General features: G+C 48.3%; 1 protein-coding gene across 1 annotated transcript in view; it reads right to left on the bottom strand.

Moving 5' to 3' along the window:
* Positions 1 to 15736, bottom strand: part of Mboat2 (membrane bound O-acyltransferase domain containing 2) — a 52141-nt gene extending 36405 nt beyond the window's left edge. The window contains exon 1 of the mRNA XM_005404346.2: positions 15656 to 15736. Within this exon, the coding sequence (XP_005404403.1) occupies positions 15656 to 15721 (66 nt within the window). The 5' untranslated portion in view covers positions 15722 to 15736. The remainder of the gene's footprint in view (positions 1 to 15655) is intronic.
* Between the last annotated feature and the right edge of the window lie 143 nt (positions 15737 to 15879).

Here is a 15879-nt window from a genome sequence, read left to right as displayed (position 1 = left end):
TGCAACATGGATGGAGACCACTATGAAGCAGCTCCGAGCAGGATTTAATACAATTGGCAGGGTTCAGGTCCCTGCTCAGGCGCAAAATAGCGGGTTGATAACCCTTGGTTATTGTGAGCTGATCAGGCCTGCAATCTCCCAAAGGAGTGGATGTCCAAGGCTTAAATAAATGAGACAACTGAAATGATTTTAGGGCTCCAGGAGGGTTCAGCCCTCTCTCAGAATTTAAGGTCGTCTGGATTATGACAAAGACTTCCCTGGACAGCCCTATTTATTTCGTTTTCAAACAAAGGAGAGGGATACTGAAGAAAATGCAGGAATTTGGGCAGGACTTGGGAATCCCTTTAACCACTTCTCCAAGTAATAATTTATGTTAATTTAGGAGAACTATGTTATCTCCAGGAAGGCCTTCCCTGCAGGAGTGAGATGCCTGCAGCTACAGTCTCCTTTTGGTTAACTGGGATTAGAGCCACACACCCTCAGCTGTGGCCTTATCCTTATCCTTTGAGGTGTCCCAACTTCACAGGTCAATACAAGCCTCAGGGGGACCAATGACTCGTAGAGGTTCACTTACTATAAGTCCGCTGCCCATCTCCAGACAAGGAGCCTCAGCTTCAGACAACCCCCAAGTAAACATGGAAAGCCAACTGGTTAATATTAAATCCTGCTCCAAGCTGCTTCACGCTGGTCTCCATCACTGCACAGCCATAACCCTAGCATTCAGGAGTCTGAGGCAAGAGGATCACTGGGAGTTTTCGGTAAGCCAGGGCAAACTAATGAGAACTTGCATCAAAAATAAATAAACTTTAAAAAAATACGCAATTACCAAAATGAGAACCCTGATAACATAAAAATGACTCTTGAACTTAATGTCTTAAAACAGCAACGTTTCTTTTGTCCTTAAACTTCTACTTGGCTGAGTTCAACAGGGACCGCTGGTGGACACACCCTACTTGGGAACGGTCAGAGTCTGGAATTATCTCAAGGCTCACTCACTCACTCTTACAAGGGTGGAGGCAGCTGTCATCACAGACCTTATCTGGAGGCATGGGACCAAACACCCATATGTGGGCTCCCACACAAGAGGTGGGGTTCCCAGGTCAGGCATTCTGACAACAAGAGAGAGAGAAAACACAGCCACACTCAGATGGAGCTGGTATCCTTTAAATTTTTTTTTATTGTTTCTGTGTTTTTTAGACAAGGTCTCACAATCTAGTTCAGGCTGGCTTTGAACTCACTACGTAGCCCAACCTGGCCTCAGTCTTACGGCAATCCTCCTGCCTCGGCCTCCTGAGGAAAGCTGTAACCTTTTAATGACCTGGGCTCAGCATTACTTTCACAACAGTTCTGTTTCCTAGAGCAGTCTCAACCCGCCCAGGTTCAAGAAGGAAAATGAATTCTGCCTCTTGCTAGAAGAGCACTGGGGACTAGAAATACTGCTACGGCAGTATCACAAAATAAATTTGGGAGAAGTCTCTGGACACATGGGTAGCAAGACAGAGCGTGTTAGGGACAGAATTTACCTGAAAAGTCCAGTATCTAAGAAATAAAGAGTTCTAGGGACACACGCACACACGGAGAGAAAAGAATATATCGAAGAAATAATTCCAGACAATTCCCCAGAGCTAAAGCCCTAACTAAATCTCTGGATTGAAAGAATGTCCCAAGGATCCACACAGACCCAATAATGTGACATTCAGTGTCAGAGATAAACAGAAGACCCTAAGAAGCTTCAAGAAATAAAAATTAGTTTGTCCAGCAAGAGAACTAGCAGAGCATGCACTTCTCACGCCAGATAAGAAACAACAGCACAGTGCCTCAAGGTGTAAGAGAAAGTTACTGCTACCCTAATGTTGTAGGCAGACATTTGCAAATACTTACATTGAAACTGATCGTAAAGTTGCCATTTTTTTGTTTGACTTTGAGCGCTGGGACTGTAGGTATAGATGCACACCATGCCTGGCCCTTCCGGGTTTTAATAACAACATGTAGTTAAAACAGCTTTGGGCTTAATCAAACAACCAAGTGAAACAAAGTAACACACACCTGGCCTACATTCTCTGACCACATTTTACTGTTTCTTTTCTCTACATTAACAGTGGGTGGCAGAGCAGTCAGGCTGCGGCTGCCTAGGGAAGGGAAGGCTAATTCACAAATATCCACACTAGACTCATTATCTCATTAAACGGTAATGGCAAAGTAGGAGGCATTAATATCAGGTAGATACAGTGAAGTCTTTTCTGGTCAGATCCTCTCCGGAGTGCACGCTGGAGGGAGCAAGGATCTGTCCACAGTCCTAGTGGGGTGTCAGGCACTGCTAAGGGACAGTCCCCGGGGTGGACGTTCCACCTCCTCTCCTGGGCCCCCTTGAATACAGCATCTTGGTCGTCCTGAGCTCGGTTTCATTTTAGTCTGTGTGGTGCCCACGCATCCATGCACTCCGCAGGCAGCGCATGTGACCGGGTGAGGGTCGCTGTCACTGCTGCTCACTGTTATCTCTGTGGACGGTGTCACCTGCCTGGACCTGGCTCAGCAGCCTTTCTGGCTTCCAGATAAAGCTGCCAACTGGAGGCCTGGGCCACACTGAGCCTCAGGTTTTCCGAGTCCAGGACGAGCCCTCAGGTACTAGAAGCATCAGTCACTCTCCGTGATTATGAAAGTTTGCCGGCTCTGCTGATCCTGGTGGCTCTGCTGATCCTGGTGGCGTGGTGTGTAAGGCAGCAATCACTCCCTGTTATCAAGCAGCCTGGGGTTAGTGGAGGTGGAAGGCACTGCCCACATAACAGGCCCATCACCAGGGACGTGGGTGAATCTACATGATTCCCAGCCATGCACGACCCGTGCTCTGCAGGGCACAGGGTGGCAACTGCTTGTGCCTTCGGTGTCCCCGTTTACCCTGGGACCGCACTGTGCAAGCCTCCTCAGCCAAGGGGAGCTGGTGGCCCCGCTGTCCCATCCACCTGTCCGGGGTCTTGCACCTGGCAAGCAGTAGGACCAGACCTAGAGCTGGGACCGGATGGCCTGGGGTGGGCTGTCACGCAACCTTCACATGACAGTGATACTCACTGCATCTCAAGTGAACACAAATACATAGTGGGACCTATGCTGGGTTTCTGAGTCCATAGAGAATAGCAGTCTCACTTTTTTAGAGTTGTGTTGTTTTTATAAATTACTTATCCTAGGAACCTTTAAATACCAATAATGACGCTGGGTGTGGTGGCACACGCCTATAAACCCAGTTCTCTCAGGAGGCCGGAGTCTAGAGGATCTCTACAAGTTCAAGGCCAGCCTGACCTATGTGTTGAGATCTTGTCTCAAAAAGCAACACAAAACAAAAGAAACAAAAAAAAAAAAAACCTGACGGTGTTGGTGAGCAAATAGAAAAGGATATTATTGCTTTTTAAAAAGTACTGTGGGGAGCATATTTTAACAGTCATTGTTTTTATTTTGGGAGAAAATAAACTTGTAAAGAATCTTAGGCAAAGGAACAGATTTTGATTTATTTTTGTGGTAGTGGCATTGAACCCTGGACCTTTGTATTGTGCTACACCCCTAGCCCTTTTCATTTTTCATTAAAGATAGGATCTAGCTGAGTTGAACTCAGTCTGGGTTCAAGCTTGCAATCGTCCTGCCTCAGCCTTCCAGACTGCTGGAATTACAAGAGAATGCCACCACACTCAGCAGAGAAACAGATGTTTTAAACTTTTTTTTTTTTGGTCTTAGTAGTTTTCTGTCCTTTAACCTCATTATTGTAAACCAAGCATGGTGGCACATGCCTGTAACTCCAGCACTTGGGAGGCTGAGGCAGGACTGTCCCAAAAAATTCATGAATTAATAAAGCCATTAAAATTCAGTTATTTCATAATTCTTATTTGTAAAATTGTTTAGTGTACTAACAGACAAAATGAGCTTTAAGGATTGTATTTAGGGCTGGGGATATAGCTTAGCTGTACAGTGCCTACCTGGCAAACACATGATCCTTAGTTTGATTCCCGGCACCAAAAAAAAAAAAAAAAAAAAGGAATTCTATTTAATTTTTACTTATTTTCAGTTAAGTCATGAAAATGGCCTTTTTCAGTGAAAATGCTTTCTTTGCAAATTCTATATATCCATGAATTAAAAACAAAACAATTATTTCAGTCATCTCAATTTCAGTACACTAAACCCATGTATAATAAGAATCATAGTCAGGTGCAGTGGTGCATGTCTGTAAGACAGCAGATGATCACCAGAAGCTTGGGGCCAGCCAGGGCTATGCAGTGAGTTAAGGCCAATCTGGACTATATAGCAAGATCTTATCTCAAAAAACACCCCCACGCACACACGCACACACATACAACACAAGACTGGTTCATCTGCTCACAAAACCTGTCCTCTCCATCTGACCCTTGGATTTACTACCTCCCTCCTTCATTTTATGAGAGCTGAAACTTGCTGGCCACACCTTGAGCAAATCTGGAGTTAGGCACAAAACTAGGAAAAGTCATTTAATACATTTTCGTTACTTTCTACAGGTCCCCGCTTTTAATAAAACACAAAAAGGAGAACAATTCAAGGCGAGCCTCTGGTTTGTCAAGTCGTTATTGAAATGGTCCTGACATCCTTCTATCTTTAATAGCCCAAGGAGAATTTTTTAATCTACTCAAGTGTTTCCTACCCAGAAATATCCCTAAAGATATCAGATAGACCTTTATGGTCTTGTGTGGGAAAACTCTGAGTCTATAACCAAAGCCTTCCTGGGATTTCAGATTTCTCCAAGAATTATGTTCCCTACACCTCATTTTAAAAAGCTGCCGATGTCAGGCGGAGGGAGCTGAGGAGGTCTCGCTCTGGCGAGGGTAGGGGGCTAAGGTCATGTGGATTGAGAGTTTATACGTAGGATTTCTTTGTGTCACTGTTCAAAAGCTATACACAGAAGTGTGGGGGAAAAAAACTGAGTTTGAGTGTTGTGTTTTGTTTTGTTTTGGGGGTTTTTAAAAGTTTATTTATATTTTTTGAGATAGGATCTACATTGCCCAGGCTGGTCCTCAGCCACCTTAGCCTCCTACCTTTAAAAATAAATTCACCTGCCTGCAATGCATGTAAAAAATTTTAACAAACAAGTTCAGCGTGGTGGTGCATACCTATATTCCCAGTACTCTGGGAGGCTGAGGCAGGAGGAACACCCCAGCCTGGGCAACACAACAATTTAACAAGTCTCAAAGTGAAAAATGAAGAAAGGGCTGGGGACATAGCTTAGTGCAAAGGCACTGAGGTCAATCTCCAGGACTACAGAATTAAATAAATAACCAACAAAGCCAGGCATAGTGGTGCACACCTGTGATTCCAGCACTTGGGAGGCTGAGGCAGGTGAATGACCATGAGATGAGCTCAAGGCCAGGCTGGGTTACATGGTGAGTTCAAAGCTAAACTGAGATACATGGCGAGACCCTGTCTCTAAAAAAAAAAAAAAAAAAAAAAAAATCACCAGTAAATAACCAACCAACCAACATACAACTCAGCCACACCCAAAATCCCACTGTTCAATTTTGACGAATAGATCACCAGGGCTGATGCCAAGTTATCCTGTGACTTTCACATATTTTTTAAGCACCCAGGAGAATGTGGAGCCAGCCTGCTGGTCCAGGCTGTCCCAGGACCACGCTGACAGCACCTGGACAACTGTTTCTGCTCTGGACCCTGCCCCACTTCTGAGACATTAGCTGCCCCACTCTGCCCCCACCTTCCCCTCGGGATCTGCACAGACACCGAATGTCCCTGTCACTTCTATTCTTGGGGTGGCACTCACGGGAACAGCTGTCAGTCCTGCTATTAGGAGAGAAGACGCTCAGAACAAAGCACGCTGTGGATTCCACTTCAGCCCTGTAGCCAGAAGAGTCACCACACGAAAAATCACTCTGGCCCCGAATCAGTGTTCACACAAGGAAAACCGAAAACATTGGCTGGGTTTTTAGACCATCAGGACCTCTCCTAGCAGCTAGGCTTTCTCCGTCGAATGCTGCACCCCATGAAGCAGCCTTAGTAGTGGAGAATAGTCAGTGCTTGCAAACCCAGGGCTGCAAAAACAGCAGTGAACAAGTTCAGCCGTGCCCTCTAGCGGGGGTCAACTCTGGAGGTCACTCCAAGATGGACCACCTCAACATGGAAACAACCAGGCATATGTGCCACAGGCCTGTGACTCCAGCACTAGGGAGGCTGAGGCAGGGGGATCTCCGTGAGTTCAACGTCAGCCTGACTCAAACAAACAAATGAAAGAAAGAAATGCATCCTCAGCTATCATTTGGCAGAGCTTCTGAGTCTTTTTTTTTTTTTTTAAGTACCGGGAATCGAACTCAGGCCCTTGTGCTTAGCAGACAGGCGCTTATGCTGCTGAGCTATATCCCCGGCCCGAGCTTCTGAGTCTTCTGTGAGGCTGCTTGCTCAGCTCCCGTCATAATCTGGTTGTCAAAGTTCAAGGTCTCAGGGTGAATAGTGCACTTCACCCGGAGCACCACACACCAGCCTGCAAACTGTGGCCTGGCTCCTGGCAGACGAAGGCTCGAAGAGAAAACCTGGGATTTTCGGGAACATTTGCAAACTCATCTTTGGATGCGTTAAAAATCCCAATTTCTGACCAAGACTTGGAGGAAGGGGAAGGCGAGGGAAAGAGGATAAGTTGTGTTCCGCACACCAAGCACTCGCACGGGGTGAACGAGATCGCTGTGTATTCCGAACGTGGACTCCCGGAAGTAAGAAGTAAAAGAAAACTGTAGTTCCCAGATTCCTCTGAGGAACCAGCCCTGGGGGCGCCAGCCTCCTGCTTCCCAGCCATCATAGAAGGGGTCCCACGTGCGCCCTGCCTGCTCCCCAAGCACCGGGACAGCAGAGGGACACTGGCACCAGCAACTTCACCCAACCCATGGCCTGACAGCCAGGCAACGCGCACGATAAACGCATTCCCATGGTTTACTGGTAACACATCGCTAACCCAGGGCAACTTGCTATTTTTTTCTTCCTGCTTTCGGTGTTTTGAGACAGGGTCTTACTATATATTCCAGACTGGCCTTGAGCTCAGGCTGGCCTCAAATTCAGGGTGATCCTCCTGCCTCAGCCTCCCGAGTGCTGGGATAACAGGCGTTCGTCACCACACTCAGCTAGTCTTGGGTCATTTCTGAGGCAGAGTTAACTTCTGGAATTTCACTGCACGTCTACACATCTATCTTGAAAGTTAGCACTTAAAATTAGATGCATTCTATGTAGACTTGTGGTTTTGAAACTAATGATTTTGCCAATGGCAGAGCCCCCTCTCTATGCAGTATCTACTGCATAGGCAGCACCTGGACCTCCTTCCTGTGTGGATGGTAGTTACGCCTGTAATTGACTTTCAAAGAGAAAGTTAAAAGAGTCAGAAGTTTTGTTTATTTGCATAAGCACAGAGCTACTTATTTTAATATACATGGAACCCAACAACTTAAATATACATAAAAGTGTATTATTATCTACAACTCTCCCCTTCCCCACACAGCTGGTCTGCCAGATTTGGTGATGCACACCTGTCATCCCAGCACTTGGGAGGCTGAAGCAGGAGGATCACCACAGGGTTGAGGCCAGCCTAGGCTACATAGTAAGTTCCAGGCCAGCCTGAACTATATAGTAAGACCCTGTCTTACAAAAACGAAAACAAAAACAAAAAGTCAAACATTACAAACCAGCTAGTGTGGCATAGAAAACCTCAAAAAAAGTGAAAAGTTTCCTGTGGGGTTATGGGTTAAAACAGGAAGTTCACCGCAAGAACAAGGCCAGCTGGTTTGAAGCCCATGGCCGGTGCCCTCACACGAAAGGACACGGTTCACCTGCTCCTGCAAGCTGGGCTGGTGACCATGACGAGTCACCTGCTGCTGGCCAAGTGCCAGGCTTGCCGTGCGCTAGACAGGAAGGCAGAAGGGGCACTCCCATCTCACCCCTCCCCGCAGGGGACAGCAGGACACTCCGTGGCAGCGCTGGGCAGTTGGAGGCTGCTTCTCCTGGTTCAAAAGCTGACAAAGCCACTCCATCCGGCCAGGGGACCCTCTAGCTGCGACGCTCATGCATGTTGTTATCTTCCCCTTTCTCTCAGAACAGTCGGTCAACCACCCCCAGCTCAGCCCTGCTCTGCCTGTCTTTCGAGATGACAGAGTCAGGCAGCGAGACTGGAGGGCGGGCTTCTCCTCCATGTGCATCTGCCGTGTGGTCCCTCAGGAAGGTGACGCAGCTGCAGAAGAGGGGGCAGTGGGGCCGTGGGGAAGCTCCTGGCCAGCAAAGCGGGGCTCCCAAGTTCCTGGCCCCAACCTGATTCCTATCCAGGAGGGTGTGGGTGGCAGAAGGAAAGGGGCATGGCCAGGAAGACCCCAGCCTCTCGGGCTCCCTGGGGGACCCACCCCCTCCAGCTGGCTGACTCCTTGAGGCACTGCAATTGTAAGACTGACAAGCACAGAGCTGGGCACAGCGGCACACCTATAATCCCAGCACTCAGGAAGCTGAGGCAGGAGGGAGTTGGAGGTCCAACGGCTGCCTGCAAGGGCCTGTGGAGATCCTGAAGTCCCAGAGAGTAGCACCCAGGGCCCCTCGGTCCCTGGGAGAGCTTAACACCAGCTACAGTCTGGCCTGACCTCTGTGCACGTCACCACCATGGCCACCCCAAATCGAGGGCAGACCCACTGTACACTTCACCGTAAAAGTTGAGGAAACCAGGGCTTCCAGAAGAGGGGCAACCTGCCAGGGCACACAGCAAGACGATCAGAATGGGGGCCACTCTGTCACCCTGGTGTGGCTTCCTGCAAACATAATCAATGCCAGCGATGGCCCAAGGGACCAAAGGCACAGATCCTACAGAATCTGAAGCTCAGGCAGGAGCCCTGTAAAGAGTGAATGAAACAACACATGCCACGGTGGTCGCCTGAGCAGATCACAGCAGATCACAGATCACCCAGGCAGCCGAGGCCCCAAGAAGGTGAGGACCCTGGTGCACAGCTGCCTGGAGTTGATCAGCAGCGGGCAGAAAGGGCGAGGACGTGAGGGTTCCCCCAACCCTTCCTGAGATCGCAGACCGGGCACCAAGGAGACAGGATGGGCAACGAGAGCCCAAAGCTCAGGACAACGGCAGGCAGGATGAGGCCAGCTTTCACCTCAAGCGCTGCACCGTACCCAGAAATGGTCCAGGAGGCCTGAGACACCGCTCTCTGAAAGGGTTCCAAGAGCCGGGCACGGGGGCACACGCCCATCATCTGAGCCCTCAAGGAGGCTGAAGCAGGTGGATCGCAACCTGGAGCCCAGCTGGGCAACTTAGTGAGACCATGTCAAAGAAATAAAAAGGACAGGGCATGTAGCTCAGTGTGAAGGTCCTGGGTTCAACCCCCAGTACTGTAAGCACACTAAATAAATAATAAATAAATGGTTCCAGTTCTCAGCCCACCTCAAATGCGCGCAGCCTGAGGCTGAAGCATTACACACTTAGGTGCCTGTCCCATGCACACACACATCACATTCGCAAGAGGCCCAAACTAGGAGGCCAGGGACCAGATGGGACAGGGTGTGTTTTGAAAAGCTCTTTGGGAAGGCATGGGTGCTACTTCAGGACTGAACAGGTTTGCCAGGCGGCAGAGGCCACTAGGGTCCCAGGCTGGGAAGAGGCGAGGCAGAGGCCAAGGAAGAGGCAGGGGGATGGGCTGAGCAGGTGACAGCGTGGGTCTGCCTGCAGGTGCAGGTGAGATGCCCGTGCCAGCTGCCACTTCCACATCCAGCCTGGGCTGTGTGCAGAGCCAACTGCGAGGGGCAGGATGTCCACTGCCCCCCAGCCAGGATGCTGCAGAGAGCTCGGAAAGAAGGGGCCCCACAGGACCTGGCACCAGGAAGCCAGGACGGACCCCACGTCTAGACCGGTAATATTCTCCAGTCGGTGTGCATGGTCACACAAGAGGGAGGGACAGACAGGACTGGGAAAAGAGGTGGAGGTTGCTCAGCTAGAACCCGTCCTGCTTCGGGGCCGCACTGCCTAGAGTGTACCAGAAATTTAACTTTCCCAAATCTCGTGATATAGTATCACCTTCACCAAGACGCTGCACAGTGCTGCAGGAGTTACATGGTCAATGTCCACATTTATTTCAGTAAAAGACACACTGCCATGAATCCCATCAAAGTCCTCCCCCTCACTTTGAACACACTCATCCCACCATCCCTGCTGATTTCTGCAGCAGCTCTGGAGTCCTCTTTCCTGAGTGTCTTTAGTTGCACTGCCCTATGATCGATGTCCTGATCCTGAAGGGATTCAAAACGTTTCCCTTTCATGGTCATTTTGACTTTAGCGAAGAGCGTGGTGCCAGATCCGGCGACTAAGGTGGGTGAGGACACAGTGTCACGTTTTTATAAGCCTGCCTTTCTGCTGGATGGTACTCGTTAGCAGTGTTTACCATAGTTTTTTTTTTTTTTTTTTTTTCTGGTTTTTCTCTGGTACCGGGAACCGAACTCACGACCTTGCACTTGCCAGGCAGGCGCTTTGCCGTGAAGCTAAATCCCCAGCCCCATTACCATAGTTTTGATCACACCTGCTAAAGACACTCAGGAAAGGACTCCAGAGCTGCTGCAGAAAGTAGAAAGGATGGGATGAGCATGTTTGAAACAAAATGAATATTTTAAAGGAGAGTATGACAATGTAGCTTTGTTTTTGCTTTTTCTTTTTGAGACAGGGTCTTGCTATGCAGTTCAGCCTGGCCTTGAGCTCACTTTGTAGCCCAGGCTGGTCTCAAACTCGAAATGATCCTTCTGCCTCAGCTTCTTGAGTGCTGGGATTACAAGCATGTGCCACCATACCCTGCACACCACCACGCCCAGCAACAATGCATCTTTTATTGTAATAAACTTGCTTTAATTTAAAAACACCATATACTGATTATAGATTGTATTTTATAGAATACAAACTTAAAAAAATTACCTTTTTCCTTTTTTCTGTGGTGCTGGAGAATCAAACCCTGGGCTTTACACATGCTAGGCTGGCACTTAGGCACTGAGCTACATCTGTAGCCCCAGTCACATTTTTGTAATCTTTAATAACATGAAGAACCTAAAATATTTGGCCCAGGTTCGGCATGACAGTGGTGGTCACTGGGGAAGTGAGGAGAAGCTCCATTGTATAACAGGTTCCCTGGCTTTTATTCAGCAAGCCTGGGTAGAAATTGGGGGTGTGTGCTTTCCATAATCATCCCAAGGGATTTTTGTTTTTCTCTTTGTTTGTTTTTTGAGACAACATCTCTTTCTATAGCCCAGGCTGGCCTAGAACTCAAGGCAATCCTCCTGCCTCAGCCTCCTGAAGGCTGGGATCCCAGGAATGTTCCACCATACTGGGCTCCACTGCTCTTTCTTAAATGCATGTGACAGAGGAGAGAGAATGGAAAAAGTGCACCAGGGGCGGATGGCACAACTGTCCCTTGTGTCAGGAAGTGGAGGAACAAGGATGCTGTCTGCCATAGTGGTGATCGCCAGTTGGGGAGAGAACTTGACGCCCTCTGATCTCCACTCTTTCCTGCACCCTGCAGCACTGCCCAACCTCTCAGGAGATCCCAGCAGGAAATGCAGGGACAGAAGGAGCAGCCAGGGTGCTGCCATGGCCCCGGGTTCCTGCAGCCCATCTGTCTTTTCCTCCTGCCACTGCCACTGCAGGTTACGAGCGGCTGACAACAACTGTCCTGGTCCCTGCTGGTTTCCCCAACCTGCCCACCTCTTGGCAAACTGCTCTTCACATCCCCTTCATTACCCGGTGCAATCATCTCCTACTACAGCCCTGAAGGATTGCTGAACCCCAGGCAGACAGGAACGCTGGACACTCGCCAGATCCTAAGTGCTCCAGGGCCCAAGGCAGCGGACATGGCCCAGGGAGACTCAGGAAAAGATCAGCATTCGGGGTGAGGTGCATATAGGTGGGTGGACAAGGAGGGTTAGGAGTCTACTCTCCATAGCGGCACACACCACCAGTTCAAGGCCAGCTGGGCAACAGTGAGTTTAAGGCCAGCCCCAACTACCTGTCTCCAAACAAACAAACAAAAAAATAAGTTGACCTGGAACATTTCTATATTCCTTCAGTACCCGCTTGGAGTCTCAAAATCCTGCCGTACCAACAACGAATAACAACATAATTGTGTCCAATAATAGCTAATATTGTGACATCTTCTAGACTACACATCAACTCTTTTGGGCGGGCGTGGTACGAGGGATTGAACACAGAGCCTTCATTTACACTGAGCTACATCCCCAGCCCATCTTTAAATTTTTTAATCTTGAAATAGGGTCTCACTAAACTACTAAATTTCCCAGGCTGAGCTCCAGTGCTGAGATTGTGATATTAGTATGGGCAACCACGCCTGGCTATGTATCTACCCCTTTTCCTTCATGCAGCTCTCGCTTCATCCAACTTCTTCCTCAAAACTGACTCTCCACGTATTCAATTTAATCTTACCTGCCTAGGGAACATTATCCTGGCAATAAAGTCACCAGGAAAGCAAGGCCTAGAAAGAGAGGAAACATCAGAGGCTGGATCTTTCCTATCTGAAATCATCATGGAACTTCACTTGACTCTAGATTTTATATTTTTATTTAAACTTAAGGCCTCCTGAGCTCAGCTGGGTGTGGCGCTGCACGCCTGCAATCCCAGCATACAGGAGGCTGAAGCAGGAGGATCACTGAGAGTTCTAGGCCAGCCTGGGCTACATAGAGACCCTGTTCAAAAAAAGAAAAAAGAATAAATAAATAAACAAATTTAAGGCCTACTCAAAAATACCCTGGCCACCTCAAGGTTACCATGAAATTCTCAGTGAAGATTAAATCAACTAGCCTCTGCTGGCCCGCCCTGCATGGGCCATTCTAATGGCCCACACACCAGCAATTTCTACCATCTCCTAAATTCACTCACTCTAGTTTTTAAAAAGAAAGTTATTTTTATTGCCTTAAAGCCCTTTTGTCCTGACATCAAACAACTGCTTTTATAATTCCTTAAATTTTCAAAGCATTGTTAATTAGCACATACCAAATTAACATACTAACAAGTGATATTTTTTACACTTTTCATTTCCAGATTTGCCTTTTTCCCGTTGAATCATGCTTATTTGATTACAGCCAGTTATTGGGCTTTCTCCTACTTGACTCAATTATTCACAAGTTATAAAAGTTTGCTGTTTTGCTTGATTTTAAAATAATGGCTAAATGACCACTCATCACATTTTACAACCTGAGTTTTTCATTACAAAAGTAGCATCAAGGGGCCGGGGATATAGCTCAGTGGCAAAAGCACTTGCCTGGCAAGTGCAAGATCATGAGTTCAATTCCCAGTATCAAAACAACAACAACAACAAAAAACAAAAACAACAAAAGTAGCATCAAGGTGGGTGTGGTGGTACACCCCTATAATCCCAGGACTCAGAAGGCTGAGGCAGGAGAATGGCTGAATTCCAGGCCCACCTGGGCTACAAAGTGAGTTCAAGGCCAGTCTTAACTGCAAAGTAAAACCGTGTCTCAAAAAAGGCAAAAAGTAAAAAATTTTAAAAAGTGGCATCAATAAAAAAGTTCGGGGCTGGGGATTTAGCTCAGCGGTGCAAGCACGAGGTCGTGAGTTCGATTCCCGGTATCAGAAAAAAAAAAAGTTCTTAGGAGCTTCAGAAAAATCATTTATTATCACAATGAAAAAGTAAGGCTTGCCAGGCGTGGTGGCGCACGCCTGTAATTCTAGCACTTGGGAGGCTGTGGCAGCAGGATCGTTGTGAATTCGAGACCAGCTTGGGCTACAAAGCGAGCTCAAGGCCATCTTGAACTGCATAGCGAGACCCTGTATCAAAAAAGACAAAAAAAAAAAAAAAAAAGTAAGGCTTGTGTGTTACTAACCCCCTATTCTTAACCTTGCTTGGAATAGAAGGAGCAACACAAAATACTTCACAAATGACCACACAAGTGTGTGGCTGTACATGGCTATACAAATTTAGAGTAGTCACAAGCCAGGGTGATGGCACATGCCTGTAAGCTCAGCACTCGGGAGGCTGAGGCAAGCAGCATTACCACAAATTTGAGGTGGGACTGAGTTACACAGTGAGATCTTGTCTCAAAACAAACAAACAACAACAGCCGGGTGTGGTGGTGCACGCCTGTAATCCCAGCACTTGGGAGGCTGAGGCAGGAGGATCATTGCGAGTTCGAGACCAGCCTGGGCTACAAAAGTGCGCTCAAGGCCAGCCTGAACTGCGTAGAGAGACCCTGTCCCAAAAAGGCATTAAAAAAAAAAAAAAAAATCAACAAAACAAATTTAGCGTACTTCTAACAAAATCAAAATTGTCCAAGATTCTACATTAAGACCAGTAGCTGATAAAGCAGGAAAGTCAAAAGGATTTTACCTCCTGTCAACCACCCTTGATTCTCCTACTTATTTCAAATACAGGAAAGAACTTTCTCCAGATTGCTGAGATATGTAAATTAGTTCATTAGCATTAAATCAGTTTAAAATGATAAGCATTACATAAATGCCCAGACATCAGCTTAAAAATATTTCACCAGAATAGGGAGGGGCACAGGGACAGAGAAAGTAGGGTAAGAAGGAAACGTAACCTGTTTCTCTACGAGAAATGCAAAAGCCTAAGCTTGCGTCTCCCTTGCTTCTCATTAGCAAAAAAATTTTTCAACAGATCCCACCCCCCAGCGGCCGCACACCAGCAGCAACCTATTTAAGTCAGAGGTGTAATACATTCAAAGGTCAGAGGCTGCTGCAGTTTGGAAAACGGCAAGTCCTCTGGGGGTTCAGAAGCCCCCAAAGCCTTAAGTTTTGATCAACTTACCAATAAACAGAGGGGCCCATTTCATAAAATAAGCGAAAAATGGTTACTCCTGGGGCTTTACTGCACTTACACGGAACTCGTTGTGGGATACAGGTCCTTCCCTGTTAACTGAAAGTTAACCCTGAACTATGAGCAAGGAAGACAGACTTCCATAGCAGGACGAATATTACTCTTTGAGCAAGTTAGGTCTATTTTATTCAAAACGGTAAATAAAGCACAGAATAGTTAGTACGCTATGCGAGCTCTCAAGTCCTTTCCACGAACAGCAGTGTAGACACCGAGGAATCCTGCATCACACACGAAGTCCCTGAAGACAGCGGAGTCCGCTGAGGTCAGTGATCACCGTCCCCTACACACTGTAGGCACCCGCGCTCCACCTTCCACAAGGCTCCGCCAAACTGCCAAAGTCAATTAACTCCCTTGGCCTGGGGCAAGAGCATTTGCCTCCACAGCTTGGCAATGGCTTCCCTCAACCCTCGCTCTGGACAAACACTTGCAAACTTTCTTCGCTGAGCAACAATGGCGCTGCTTTCTCACCCAACAGTGTTAATTCCCAGTCCCCCTGAGGGCTACTAAGCAATCAGACTCGAGTGGCCTCGTTGAGATGCCACCCCCCACACATACAGAGTGTCAGATGCTTTCCGACGAGGACGGGCGCAGGGGACAGGGCGGCAGCTCCAGTCCACAATGCAGCCAACTTCAGCGGCCCCACATCCTGCGATCATGAACTCCCCTCCACTTTTCCTCCTCATCTCTGCCCTCCCCTCTCCCTCCTCCCCCACAGCCGCCTCCTCGCGTCTCCTGGGGACACCAACTGTCCCCAAGTGCAGCACCTCCGCAGCCCCTTGCACGCGTGTCCGGGACCCTTGGCCCCAGGCCCCGCAGCGCCGCCTGGGCATCGGGGCGCGTCCGGCCGGTGCCGTCGCGGGGCAGGGACTGCATGCTCGCGCGCACGTCGGTCCCAAGCTGTCGCCGGCGTAACCGCGATGGGGTGAGGGCGCCGGGGCCGGGGACAATGCCAGCCTCGCGCCCCTCGGTGCCGGCGCCGGGCAGAGCC

The sequence above is a fragment of the Chinchilla lanigera genome, unplaced genomic scaffold (assembly GCF_000276665.1).
Source record: "Chinchilla lanigera isolate Chin_1 unplaced genomic scaffold, ChiLan1.0 scaffold00086, whole genome shotgun sequence".
In the NCBI taxonomy this organism is placed as follows: Eukaryota; Metazoa; Chordata; class Mammalia; order Rodentia; family Chinchillidae; genus Chinchilla; species Chinchilla lanigera.
Note: the sequence above shows the minus strand (reverse complement) of the source record. Positions and strands in the feature narration are given on the sequence as shown.